This window comes from Schistocerca americana, chromosome 1 (assembly GCF_021461395.2).
Source record: "Schistocerca americana isolate TAMUIC-IGC-003095 chromosome 1, iqSchAmer2.1, whole genome shotgun sequence".
NCBI classification, from domain to species: Eukaryota; Metazoa; Arthropoda; class Insecta; order Orthoptera; family Acrididae; genus Schistocerca; species Schistocerca americana.
The window spans coordinates 1171201209-1171216215 of NC_060119.1; the positions used below are offsets into that span (position 1 = coordinate 1171201209).

The following is a 15007-nucleotide window of genomic DNA, read 5'->3' on the forward strand; positions in this document are numbered from 1 at the left end:
GTGAAATTTACATAATTCCGTTTGCTACTACATATCCATACTGCGGAATGTTAATGAGACGCGGGACATTTATCTCCAATCCCTCTGCTACCTATGCATCTTACGAGGAAGTTCAGATTTCGTTGTTGGCACGAAGTGACAATGTGTTTAGCACATAGGATTCGCAGTCGAGAGAACTGGAATTCGGACATTCTTTGCTACCATTCAGATTTAGGTTTTTCATTGTTCCCTATTTGATGAAGGATTACGGCGGGAATTATTCCACCGAATAAATAAAACAACCTATTTCCTTTCCCATCCTGTCCCTAACCTAGCCTGTACAGTATCCCTAATGAGCTCATAGTGCATACTTCTTCGTTCTTTTACAACATTTTCGTGTTTGAAAGTCTTTATGACGGAGAGCGTTCTGGTTTTGTTCGGTTTACACAACGTATGTTTTGGATATTAATCATGTTTATGAATTATTGAAGTTTGTTATGAGCAATGACTTCACGAATGTTTAATTTTACTGCGCGAGCAGTCTTCATTTTGCGTTTCTCCTACACTGCACATCCCACAGATCTAACAAGAAGAAAAACGGTGTGGTTTTGTTTTTTATCATGAATGGTTCTTTTTTAAGTTAATTAAGCCCGGTGGTTTTTTTTTGTCTTGCAAAGTAAATTATGAACTAATCCAAATGAAGTGAATGATTAGCTTTTTGAATCAGTCTTTTCTACTGTAATAATCAAAGAGCGTTGACTAGTGAAACTATACTAGTTTATGGGTCCCCATCATATTCTCCAACTATTGGAAAAAAAATTGAACTGATACGGTTACTAAGGAAAATTGATATATTCAGAGGAGTTTAAACAGCGTATTTATGTACAACACAATACATGCACGTTTATATGCTTGCATTCAGTAATCTGTCCTTACACCGGTTATTAATGTACCATTATTTCACATTTGCAACGGCTTATCTCGCGCTTGCGTTAACCTGTGGTTCTGCACTATTAATCACTTAAATATGTCAACTAGTGGCATGTATTCCTCAAATTTCCTTCGTCTACATTATTTACTGTTTGGTGTTGCGAATTTTTGCGTCAGTGTATTTATAAGAGTAGATGGGGATGTTGTTTCAGAAGGTGGCTGGCTTTGCAGTGGGGACAAATAACATAAATATACAAAGATTTGTCACAAGCTTTAATTAACATCTCGAAATAAATAAGCTGCGGAATAAATTTTTAGTTTGTTGACCACCGCATACCTACAGCCTTGGAGTCAGGAGATCGTGGTCTTGTGGTTAGCGTTTCTGGCGCTGTATCACAGGGCCTCGGGGTTGATTCCCGTCCGGGTCGGGAATTTTCTCCACTCGCGAATGGGTGTGCGTAGTGCTCATCATCACATTATCGTCGATGCGCAAGTCGCCGAAATAAAGATAAATAAAAAGACTTGTACCAGGCGGCCGATCCAAAAGCCGCAACTGGTCTGAGCAGCACTGTGGTTAGCACACTGGACTAGCATTCGCGATGTCGACGGTCGAAGCCACCGTCCAGGCATCCTCATTTAGGTTGTCCATGACTTCCCTACATCGCTTAAGGCAAATGCTGGGATGGTTCCTTTGAAAAGCCGCAGGCGATTTTCTTCTCCTTCCTTCCGTAATTCCAGCTTGTGCTCCTTCTCTAACGACCTCGTTGTCGACGGCGCATTAAACACTAATCTGCTCCTCGTCATCCAAAAGCCCGCGAGGCCGAGGCAACAACAGATATGTTGCAGCCCTTGTCAGACCTGTACAGGTGACGTTTTTAGTCGTCTGATTACAATAGATATGTGCTGGGATGTATCATTTTGAATACCATTATGACTCTAAAGACCAGTTGCACGTCGGATAGATAATAATGATGATTCAGGGGCTCTGAGTACCTCCCCAATGACTGCTCCTGTCCTCACACTCTATGGTCTCTGAAGGTTGACACTTACTTCTTAATGCCGTGTTCGGTCATGATCGACACTTACTTCTTAATGCTGTGTTCGGTCATGGTTCACCCATTCCTATCAACATCGTCGAATAATGGCATCGCTCCTATCCAGATGTCGAGCGATTCACTAATTAATCCAACTGGCTTGTGTCAGACCAACTACATGTTCTCTCTCAAATGCTGACGTATATGGTCACACGCCTGTCTGCAAGGCATAGTTACTGTCCAACTGAGAACACGGGAAGTACTTCCTAAAGACTTTTTACCGTGGTATCTACATATAGGCTATTCTGTTTACTATCCCTGCCTGCTTCGCGGAGAAACTGCGTTACGGCGTCACAATTAATCCGTCGGCAGCCAAAGTTTGTAATTTTATATTTTCAGTTGATACCTGTATCAATATCAGTCTGTGACCTATATGCTTAACTCCTTCATGGTTCGCCTATTTTTTCTTTCCCTTTTTTAAGCGTACTTCTGAAGCGCTCCTATCCGCTTCCTCCCTCGTTTTTCAATCATATGCTGTGCTGATCTGATACATTTATTTATTGATTTCAAATATATTCAATGTTTGTAAAAGAAATGTTTATCTGGAACAGCTTCCCAACGTTTTGTTTATGCAATGTTATGTGTTATGCGTCTCGGTATGATATTCCATAATCCAGACACGAAACTTCGTATTACTGTTATTTTGTGTTATTTTCGTGATTTAAAAAGTGTAAATGACAAATCGGAGTAAGTTACACGTTGCCATACGCTGACAGAAATTAAGCGATAAAAGAATCATACTGTGCAGTTAATGGAATAGTGATGATTTTGTTTGCACCTGGGTCCACAGGCTCGATCTTCTTCTCAAAACAAAATATCATTCGTTATGGGCAATTTTTGTTTAATTTTCTGTTGATCAGTTTCGACTTTGTAGTTACTATCAAGCAACACTGACGTAAGCTCTAAGCAGCATATCTTGATGTTGACTGATAATGACTATAAAGTCGACATTTGCCAATAGCTAATAAAATGAAAATTGTACATCCAATAGCGGCCAGTCTTCCTTTTTGTCGAGCAGTATTACTGTACAATAAATTTTCCGTAACATGTAATTAAGATCTTTACTCAGTACAAGAGACGTTTTCCTCGAAGAAATTGAGTAGGGAATACACAACTGCCCTAAAAATGTATTAATGACAGACTGACGAGCAGTAATTTCTGACAAGCCTGCGTCGTGTTTATTCCATGGAATTGTACTGTTACAGTACCAAAATTAATGGCACCGAATCTCTAAGATCTATCCATCAAAAAAATACTATACCGTGAAATGCCTAAAGTCATGAGCTACATTTTCCAGTTGCACCCATGTTATATGTTATATACATACTACAAGGCGGCTGTCGGTAAGTGAGAAATATCAGAGATGGAACCAACATTATACAACAGTATTTCTTTCGGCCTTGATTGATTGTTACATCGTATTATTTCGTTCTAGCAGTAGACTTGCACTGCAAGACCTCAGTAAGGTGCTAACTAATGTCGGTAAAAGGAGTGCGCAGACAAAAATATAATATCTCTAGAACTGGCACCTGAACTAACGCGATCTGTTGTAAGGTGTGTTATCAGATATCGGACTTAATACCTTAACTGATACTGCGGCTCCATTTTAGTGGTACCTCTGGTGGTCGGAAATCCGGCAGGTGTCTCTCCTCCGTTTCAAGATTGTACCAACAGTCCTTCATGAATTACACTGTGCAGTAACCGAGGACGTCTGTTTATTGAGGCTTACCGCCGATGACAGAGACATATTGTGCGAAGATGCACAATTCGATAGATGACATAAGAATAGCGAAAATCGGTGCTGATGTCATTAGGTGTCTGAAGGAAAGGAATAGTACTTATACAGTGGTAAACTGCTCTCGGAACTAGGGCCTCGTTTTACTCTCAAAACACGTACTTTAAGTCATAGATGAATATAATAATGTCACTGAAAAAACTGACACTCCATTTTGTACAATGAAATGCCACAAGGAAAGTATCGCATGACGCCAAAATTAGTATTACGTTGGTAAACGTACGCTACGATACTAGAACGGACAACATTATTCACGCCTGGTCAGAATGTTCGCTTATGTGAAACATAAAGAATCATTTCGCCATCTACGTCATAAGGACGGAAAACTATCGCACGTCATTAGGATATAACCGGAGGAAACATTCAAAGCGAGTTCCACTACTTGCAAGAATCGGACAATTACGGAGGCCGTATACAGTGTGTCTCTCTTAAGAGTTTTCAGGCGTATTTTCCGTTGTGTTTGCGTAGATATTTGCAATTTCGTTTCTGCATTGTGTAGCTATAGTCAACCCCACCAATTATTACACATCATGTTTTTCATGCGACGCCTAGTGTAAACATAAGGCACAGGTTTGTTTCCCATTACAAACAAAATTATTTTTAAACCGGTACATTACGTGACAATTCGACATACCGCTCCAAAATTAGTGTAGTCTGATATTTGTTTCTTAGATATGTATTAACAAGGATCGTAAAACACGAAGTCCACCAGCGACTCTGTAGCGGTGTATGCTTGGCTGTAGTAGTCAGCGCAAGATGGGTCGGATCTGTCGCTGCTGGCTTACTGGTTATTCGTCGTGTGTTACTGTCCTTTTTAAAACATATCGATAAAACAGATATCGCACTAGACTAATCTGGGACGACTCTATCGAATGGGCGTGTACAATTCTGCTTTAAATTGACGTTTTCCGTCGACATTGGGCGTCGCACGAAATACGTTGGGTTGAATTCTCCTACACAGTGCAGAAACTAAATTGCAAATGTCTGCTGAAACGTCATGCAAAATGCACCTGACGATTCTTCGGAAGGACACCTCGTATATGACATCGCAGAGGAAATCTTCCGAGAACAGTTGAAGGCTTGAAATGTCCTATCACTGGCTTGGTTTAGAAAGTCAATTACCACATGACTTTAGGCACTTCATTATACCATGAACAAAATTATTTCGAGTATTTCAATATAAATCATATTTAGCATTACAGTTAAAAGAGAAGTGACTATATCTAGGGGTCGGTAGAGTATTACACGATATGAAGTGGGTTGAATAAGCAGGAAAACGTTTGGTAATATGGCCTTCCACAAACGCAAACTGTAGCTTTTCTGGGACCAGCAGGCGCAGCTACTGTGCATCAGAGATTACGAGTCTGTCGTTTATGGACGTAGCGCTTCCAAGACGTCTGTAAATTGGAAGGGTCGGAATGCACAGTTGTTGACCTTTTGGAAAGAAAAGCAACACTGATTTTCATTCAGGCTATTACCCCAGATTTCTGAAATCAAGAGTAGTGCTCGAAAAACTTCACAAACGTATTTCTTATTTTCTCCGAGAATATTAAAAAAGTGCGTTTAAAATATTGGTTTTGGTTTTCTCCTGTTTACGCTTTCTCGATTTTCGTAAATCCACCACCAGAGACAACCCTGGAAGTCTTCGAAAATAAGCACCCACAGGTAGACAGATAAGAAAAATTCATTCCAAAACAAATAACAATGTAGGCGTTTTGCGAAAAATTATTATAAAATCCGAAAAAATACGAAATTAATATTTAAGCTCTTCATGCACATTCCATAGACAAACATAACACCAATTAAGAAACATACAGAGCAACATAATTTAATTTATATTCTAATTTTAAAATAAACACAGAAATTGAAATATAGGGTGCTTATTTTACAACTGAAGACATGCAGGGTCTGTGAAAGGCCATTGGTTACGTGGGTGACTGCGGACTACTTTGGAGAGACAAATAGACTACTTAGGGTTTGTGCGTACCGATAAAATGCAGTTAAATAAACAAGCCATGCTTCCAGCTAGCTGAGAATGACATGGGTGCTTATTTTACGTTAGGTAAGCTAGGTGTGCTCTGAATGTTTAAACATAAGTGATCGGAGTTTTATGGGTAACCGACTCAGCAAAGAGGGATATCGCTACCATATTATAACTTTTCTGATGCAGTTAAATAGACGGAAAATGAAGTGCTAACACCTGAAGAAGAACTTGGCTATAGAAAATCACATGACGAAAAGAAGGAAGACATGGGCCTAAAAATGTGAGTGATTTTAAATAATGAGAATAAACTTATAATCTCCTGCCACGAGATATAAAACGATTATTATTGATATGGTCAGAACCGTTATATCACTTGTATAAACACTCCACTCTCTCCTAATCGATTTCGTATTACGTGAAAAGGAATATCTGAAATGTGTGATGCATGAAACCACTAGGTTTCAGAGTAATGAGGGGGACATACCATATGCGTACTACCTGCTTTATTGTTGATAGATATCATCTTTCCTCAGGAAAGATGACTTAGTAAGCCATAAATGAAGTAATCCCTGTTGTTTATTAACTGCAGGAAGCATACAGTACCGTGTCAGGATAACAGACTAAAGTACTGGAAGACTAAGGATTTTTTTTTTCATTTGTGCTGATCAGTGAAAATGTTCAACGTATTCGATGAAGAAACAACTACAGACTTGCTACAGGACATCTGTCATCAATTTAAGATATTCATCTCATGTTTGCTTACAATAGGCAAGGCAGTATCCTGCAATGGGTTTGCAAACATTGCATAGTTCCAAATGCATATTTGCAGATAGTCGTATCATAATTTCCACCGATTCTGGTGAAACTTACTGTATTGCACAATGCGGAAACTTGAAGACGAGCACTGAGAACAGGGTACCGAAAAAATTTAAGAGAGAAAACACATTTAAGGAAGCTGACTAACATAAATTCCATGGATAAATTTATTAACTCATATATATAGTGACTGATTTGATGAGACGCGCCGAAATTTCCCTTTTGTGCCAACCTCTTCGTCTGAGAGTAGGACTTGCATTTCACGTCATCAGTTTTGTTAGATGTATTCCAATCTCTGTCTCCCGCCACAGTCTTTATCCTCCAGTACCATGGAAGTTGCTCCCTGGTGACTTAACACATGTCCTATCATCTTATCCCATCTACTTGTCAGTGGTTTCCACAGGTTCCCTTCTTCGACAGTTCCGCAAGTAACCTCTTCATTCCTTATCAGTCAACCTAAATTTCAACACCTTTCTACAACATCAAGTCTCAAACGCTTCGATTCTCTATTCTCCCTGTTTTCTCACTGAACATGATTCACTGCCATATATTGCCATGTTCCAAACGTGCATTCTAAGAAATTTCGTCCGGAAATTAAGGCCAATTTTTTATACTATTAGACTTCTTTCGGCCAGGAATGTCCACTTTGTCTACCATAGTCGCTTTTTGTCTACTTATGCTTCATCCGTCATATTTTATTTAGCTTCCAAGTCAGCAGAATTCCTTAATTTTGTCTACTTCGTGGTCAGCGTTTTGAAGTTAGGGTTATGACTAATCTGATTCCTGGTACTCCCAATTTCTTTCGTATTCTTTCCGTTTACTATCAAACCATATTCTGCAGTCATTAGACTGTACATTCAATTTAACAGACCAGGTAATTCTTCTTCACATTCACTGAGGGTACCAATGTCATCCGCGAATCTTATCTCTGATACCCTTTCACCTTGAACTTCAAGCCCACTCTTGATCATTTCATATGTTTCTTAGATTTTTAATCCGAGTACTTCGTTGTCGTCTCTTGGTTATTGTACATATTGTACGCTGCCCGTGCAGCTTACTCCTACTTTTCTCTGAATTTAGAACATCTTGCAACAATAAACATGTTGAACAGTATTATAAATGTGTCTCCATTTTTGTGAAGATTTGCTTCCATAAGCAAAGCTCCACATTACAACTGCCGCTCTTGAACGTTACGTTTGCGAGCCCCAAATATCATCCAACAGATCATCAGTTTTCTTTTTCATTCATCGGTATACCATCATTGTTAGCAACTTGAACATATGAGCTCTTAAGTTGATAAGGCGATAATTCTCTATCTGCCCCTGTTAGCTGCGAAACCATGTTTTATGAAAGTTTTCTGAAAAGCGTAGGGTCAAAAATGCAGAATTCTGTGACGTTTTCACTCTACATTGGAGGTGCCAGATTAAAACAGTGTGACTCATGGAAATTCAAGCCGTGCTATCGAGGAACGTGAGTCGCGCATTCATAGCTCGACATGTAAGAGATAATGCCGTGTTCTAGTGCCAGTCTGCAATCAGTTTTATAGGGCTGCAATTCAAGAGATCATTTGTACAGTGATAAAGAACTGCTAGAAGGCAATGTAATAGTAGTATGGTATTCTGCATTTTGTCAAGTCTTGTCATGGATTAAGCCTCTTCCACTTTTGTCCGTCCATAGCCAGTGTTTTCATTTTTGAATATTTTTCTCCTTTGATATTGTCCAGCATTTGATATCTTCGTTTTCCTCTTCCCCTTTATCCCTCAATGGTAGCCATTAGAAAAGGGTTAGAAGTTAGGGTGACAATTATTGAAGTATATTTTAAAAAAAACATAAAATAGTTACCAACTACGGCGCGCACACACTTTGTTCAACTTGTCACTACAGATATTTGGATATAGGTTATAACATGTTAGATATGCCTGCCATCCTCGACGATGATGTGGCGCAGACGAATATCGAAATTCTGCATGACCCGCTGAAATCTAGGAACGTTGATGCTATTGATGACCTCTTGAATGGCTGTTTTCAGCCCAGCAGTGGTTTTGGGCTTATTGTCTTTAAAATAGCCTCACAAAAAGGAGTCGGATGTGTTCAGAACCGGATAATATGGCGTCCAATCGAGGTCCATGCTAGTGGCTTCTGGCTACCCCAGAGCCAGAATGCGGTCCCCAAAGTGTCCCTCCAGAACATAAGACACTCTCCTGCTTCAATGGGGTGGAGCTGCATCTTGCATGAACTACATCTTGTCGAAATCAAGTCACGTACCGTTCGGTAGTAACCGTACGATCAAGGATTATCGCACCGATTATTCCGTGACTGGACATCGCACACCACACAGTCATCCGTTGAGGGCGAAGAGACTTCTCGATCGCGACAAGAGGATTCTCAGTGCCCCAAATGCGTCAGTTTTGCTTATTGACGAACCCATCCAAATGAAAGTGGGCTTCGTCGCTAAATCAAATCGTAAATGCGCATAGTAATTCCCATCATTTCCACTGACCGACCGTACATTTCAAACATACTAACGCTAACCGTTCAGAGGTTATTTTATTTCATACAATTCAATAATCGTCACCGTGTAAAATGTTTAGCAAACTGAACATTTCATTATCACGATTATAAATGAAACAATCAAGTTAACTGACGATACCTTTCACAGCAGGAAGTTACAAGTTGATGCATGGCAATCGTCTAGAGAGTACTGAATAGCAATAGGAAATTGTTAAAGACACGGAACCGGTACACACAGTATAAAGAAGAACAATAAGAAGAAGACTAAAAAAAGAAGAAGCTCAAAAATAACATGGGGACAAGTCGTACAGAAAGGAACTTGCAGGCTATACTGCGCACTACATAGCTTTTGACGCGGTGAAGGGGAAAACAGGTAATGCTGAAAAAATTTATCATCGGCTCAAAAAGTGTAGCTGTGGATATTAACGATGGAAGCGTTTTTATATGCATTCATAATTTAAATGGCTTCAGTTGCTGAAACATAAAGTTTTCTCTAATGTGGGAACAAGTTATAAGAATAAGAAGAATTTTTCCGTTTACTTGTGTCCACAACTCTGCAGTATTTTAGAAATGACATGTTCCATCCGGACTGTTATTAAATGTATTTATTTATTTTGCCTGTCGAGCCATTCTCAAGTAATAGCTGTAATAACATAACTAGTTAACAAAATTCAGTTTTTAGAAGTACATGATATTCTCAGTTTTTTCTTGCTGGCAAAGGCCAATTCTTTTTAAAGTTAGACGATTCCTACCTCACGATGAAGTGCGTCGATGAATACTCGTTCTTCTTGAGAGGACAGCGTCCACGTGATAACCATGTTTACGTTGTTGTTGTTGTTGTTGTGGTCTTCAGTCGCGAGCCTGGTTTGATGCAGCTCTCCGTGCTACTCTATACTGTGCAAGCTTCTTCATCTCTCAGTACCTACTGCAACCTACATCCTTCTGAATCTGCTTAGTGTATTCATCTCTTGGTCTCCCTCTACGATTTTTACCCTCCATGCTGCCCTCGAATGTAAATTTGTGATCCCTTGATGCCTCAAAACATGCCCTACCAACCGATCCCTTCTCCTGGTCAAGTTGTGCCAAAAAATTCTCTTCTCCCCAATCCTATTCAATACCTCCTCATTAGTTACGTGATCAACCCACCTTAGATTCAGCATTCTTCTGTAGCACCACATTTCGAAAGCTTCTATTCTCTTCTTGTCCAAACTAATTATCGTCCATGTTTCACTTCCATACATGGCTACACTCTATACAAATACTTTCAGAAACGACTTCCTGACACTTAAATCTATACTCGATGTTAACAAATTTCTCTTCTTCAGAAATGATTTCCTTGCCATTGCCAGTCTACATTTTATATCCTCTCTACTTCGACCATCATCAGTTATTTTACTCCCTAAGTAGTAAAACTCCTTTACTACTTTAAGTGTCTCATTTCCTAATCTAATTCCCTCAGCATCACCCGATTTAATTTGACTACATTCCATTATCCTCGTTTTGCTTTTGTTTATGTTCATCTTATATCCTCCTTTCAAGACACTGTCGATTCCGTTCAACTGCTCTTCCAAGTCCTTTGCTGTCTCTGACATAATTACAATGTCATCGGCGAACATCAAAGTTTTTACTTCTTCTCCATGAATTTTAATACCGACTCCGAATTTTTCTTTTGTTTCCTTTACTGCTTGCTCAATATACAGATTGAATAACATCGGGGAGAGGCTGCAACCCTGTCTCACTCCTTTCCCAACCACTGCTTCCCTTTCATGCCCCTCAATTCTTTTAACAGCCATCTGATTTCTGTACAAATTGTAAATAGCCTTTCGCTCCCTGTATTTTATACCTGCCACCTTCAGAATTTGAAAGAGAGTATTCCAGTTAACATTGTCAAAAGCTTTCTCTAAGTCTACAAATGCTAGAAACGTAGGTTTGCCTTCTCTTAATCTTTCTTCTAAGATAAGTCGTAAGGTTAGTATTGCCTCACGTGTTCCAACATTTCTACGGAATCCAAACTGATCTTCCACGAGGTCCGCTTCTACCAGTTTTTCCATTCGTCTGTAAAGAATTCGCGTTAGTATTTTGCAGCTGTGACTTTTTAAACTGATAGTTCGATAATTTTCACATCTGTCAACACCTGCTTTCTTTGGGATTGGATTTATTATATTCTTCTTGAAGTCTGAGGGTATTTCGCCTGTCTCATACATTTTGCTCACCAGATGGTAGAGTTTTGTCATGACAGGCTCTCCCAAAGGTATCAGTAGTTCTAATGGAATGTTGTCTACTCCCGGGGCCTTGTTTTGACTCAGGTCTTTCAGTGCTCTGTCAAACTCTTCATGCAGTATCTTATCTCCCATTTCGTCTTCATCTACATCCTCTTCCATTTCCAATATATTGTCCTGAAGTACATCGCCCTTGTATAAACCCTCTATATACTCCTTCCACCTTTCTGCCTTCCCTTCTTTGCTTAGAACAAGTGGTTCTCTTCTCTCCAAAGGTCTCTTTAATTTTCCTGTAGGCAGTATATATCTTACCCCTAGTGAGACAAGCCTCTACATCCTTACATTTGTCCTCCAGCCATTCCTGCTTAGCCATTTTGCACTTCCTGTCGATCTCATTTTTGAAACGTTTGTATTCCTTTTTGCCTGCTTCATTTACTGCATTTTTGTATTTTCTCCTTTCATCGATTAAATTCAATATTTCTTCTGTTACCCAAGGATTTCTACTAGCCCTCGTCTTTTTACCTATTTGATCCTCTGCTGCCTTTACTACTTCATCCCTCAAAGCTACCCATTCTTCTTCTACTGTATTTCTTTCCCCCATTCCTGTCAATTGTTCCCTTATGCTCTCCCTGAAACTCTCTACAAACTCTGGTTCTTTCAGTTTATCCAGGTCCCATCTCCTTAGATTCCCACCTTTTTGCAGTTTCTTCAGTTTTAATCTGCAGTTCATAACCAATAGATTGTGGTCAGAATCCACATCTGCCCCTGGAAATGTCTTACAGTTTAAAACCTGGTTCCTAAATCTCTGTCTTACCATTATATAATCTATCTGATACCTTTTAGTATCGCCAGGATTCTTCCAGGTATACAACCTTCTTTTATGATGTCCTCGGGAAAAATTACGGCTGTAGTTTCCCCTTGCTTCCAGCCGTTCGCAGTAACAGGACAGCAAGGCCGTTTTGGTTAATGTTACAATGCCAGATAAGTCAATCATCCAGACTGTTGCCCCTGCAACTAGTGAAAAGGCTGCTGCCCCTCTTCAGGAACCACATGTTTGTCTGGCCTCTCAACAGATACCCCTCCGTTGTGGTTGCACCTACGGTACGGCCATCTGTATCGCTGAGGCACGCAAGCCTTCCCACCAACGGCAAGGTCCATGGTTCATGGGGGGTAATCAGTATGAAATGTCGTAGCACTTCGCTGAGAACGAAAATATTATGCACGCAAAGTATTGCAGACATCTTCCTTACTACGATAATTCCTACCAAATTCACGTCCTATTGCTCTCCTATTTATCACGATGCGTGCGCCCTTTGCGACGTTTAACAAATATAGCTCTCAGAACGTGGTGGTTACAAGTGACCAAAGATAATATCTGCATTGTCAGGGAAACAGTTCTACCTACATTCCACTGCCATATGTCACGTTACCTAATTAAAACGCAATACTTCTTTAAGACGGTCGTAGTTCTAATGGAAAACTTACTACAAGAATTCATCCACTGTCGTTTCAAAGCGGCAGTATTACTGTCTTATCAAAATTATTCGGTCACTCCTGTGTAATGCGGAACTGACGTCTAGCCGTTACGAAAGGAAGTAGGGAGTATTATGTTGTTAGTAGAGAAGCAGAATGGGTTGGTCGGGGAAGATCAGTGACATTGTATGTGGACTAGTCATTGGATTTAGGCTGATTAAGAAATCTGTCACGGGAATTTGAACCTTTCCAGAGTTGCCTCGGACAACTGTTGGTGTTGTGACAGTGAAGTGGAAATGCAAACGAATACTAAAGCTAAATCAATATCAGGCAGACTTCGGGTCTTGACGGATAGGGACTTCTGAGCATTGCGGAGGGTGGTTGTAAGAAATCGCATGAAATCATCTGAAGCAGTCACTCGTGACTTCCAGAGTGCTACCAGTAGTCGAGGTAGGCGCAATGGCTGTACATAGGGATTTGGAAAGAACGAGACACAGTGGTCGACCAGCCCCTGATAAACTAAACACTTTTGTGGTCAGTGGTAAGCGACGCTGGAAACGGCATTAAGAGCGACACCAATGGGCAGCGGAAGAAGAGAAGCGAGTGATTTGGAGTGATGAATCATGCTGTAGTCTGAAACAATCCGATGGAAGGGTTTGGCCTGGAGGGTAACAGGAGAATGTTACCTACCTTCATGAGTAATGCCAACAGTGAAAAATGGAGCAGGTGGTGTGACGGTTTGGGAGTGCTTTATTTAGCTCTTCAGAAATTAAGTGCGGAAAGATATGAACACATTGTACACCATTGCGGACTGCCTACAGAACGGTATAATTCGGAGACGATAACTGTTTGTACCAGCAAGACAATGCACCATATCATAAAGTAACATCTGCGAGGCAATGGTTTCCGAACAATAAAATTCCTGAAAAAAAGACTGGGCTTCTCATTATCCCGAGCTGAACCGAATGGAACAGCTTTGTGATGAGTTAGAACATCGACTTCGACCGAGACCCGAGCGTCCAACACCACTACCTTCCCTGGTTTCGGCTCATGCGGGAGAATGGACTGCCGATCCTACACAGTTATTTGGATCCTTCATCGAAAGTGTCTTAAGCAAACTGCCAGCCGTAATAAAGATGCCGGGTGGAAAAATCCTATATGAATGTCTACTAGCAGGTGTCCAGATGCTTTTGAAAATATAGTGCATAGGTTGATCACCAGGACTTCAGTTATTATATAAGTGTGCGACGTCAACACGCGAGGAGAACGTCAGCGAATTTTGTTGATGTTTCTATAAGATGTCGCGATGAAGTAACTCCAACATATTCATATACCGAAAGCTTTGTGTGTTGATCGTATGGAAATACTTCAGTGTGTTGTAATATTAAAATAAATTTAAATATCAGATATACGCGTTTCTGGCGAGTTGATATCGTCATGGAGGTCGTTACTGAAGCTGACATAATGAAGCTGTGATTTCTAAATGTGTATCTAAATACTAAAAATGGAGTGAAAAGACAGTAGAAGGATTTAATTACTAAGTTTTTCATTTCTTTGTGTCGGCTTACCATGAATAGCCACTATGACGCTCAGCATGTTTCTTATATATGTGTCTTTAAAATTCAGTTGGTTCTTTCAGAAATTTATGTTGTTACTGCTGTTACTTGAGAACGATACATTAGCTAAAGTTCCTACCATAAATAATCAACTTTAATAACAGTCCAGACAGCAAATGTTATCATTTCCAAAACAAGGAAAATAATGAAATTTGTCCTTCTTGTTATCAAAGTGCTGCGTTTGGGCATTCAACTCTACGGAGCTACTAGCGGGAAGTTACCGGCAGAGCACACCTAGCACGTACCCCCAGCGTTGTACCTTGGGGTTGAGATCGGAGCCCTGCTGCATGAGAGTGCCGATGGTGAACCAGAAGCTGTTGGCGAGCGAGAACTGGTTCTCGATGAGGTCGTTCTCCGTGTCGCAGGGGTGCGGGTTGTGCCACTCGTAGGGCGAGAACCGGGCCACCACGAACATGGTGATGGAGACGAGGACGTAGGCGGCCAGCACGTACAGCCAGATCTCGACGGCCAGCGGATTCATGAACGAGAAGAGGCGCGTCGGCGCGCTCGTGGGGACCTGCCGGGAACCGCAAGCTACATGCCGTCAGTAGTGCCTCCCGGCCCCGCCAGGGTCGCGCGCTACGCTCCAC

General features: G+C 40.6%; 1 protein-coding gene across 1 annotated transcript in view; it reads right to left on the reverse strand.

Annotated features, from left to right (window-relative positions):
• The window catches only part of LOC124597824 (glutamate receptor ionotropic, kainate 2), a 353359-nt gene that overhangs the window by 77313 nt on the left and 261039 nt on the right, over window positions 1–15007 (reverse strand). The window contains exon 12 of the mRNA XM_047135963.1: window positions 14677–14934. Within this exon, the coding sequence (XP_046991919.1) occupies window positions 14677–14934 (258 nt within the window). The remainder of the gene's footprint in view (window positions 1–14676; window positions 14935–15007) is intronic.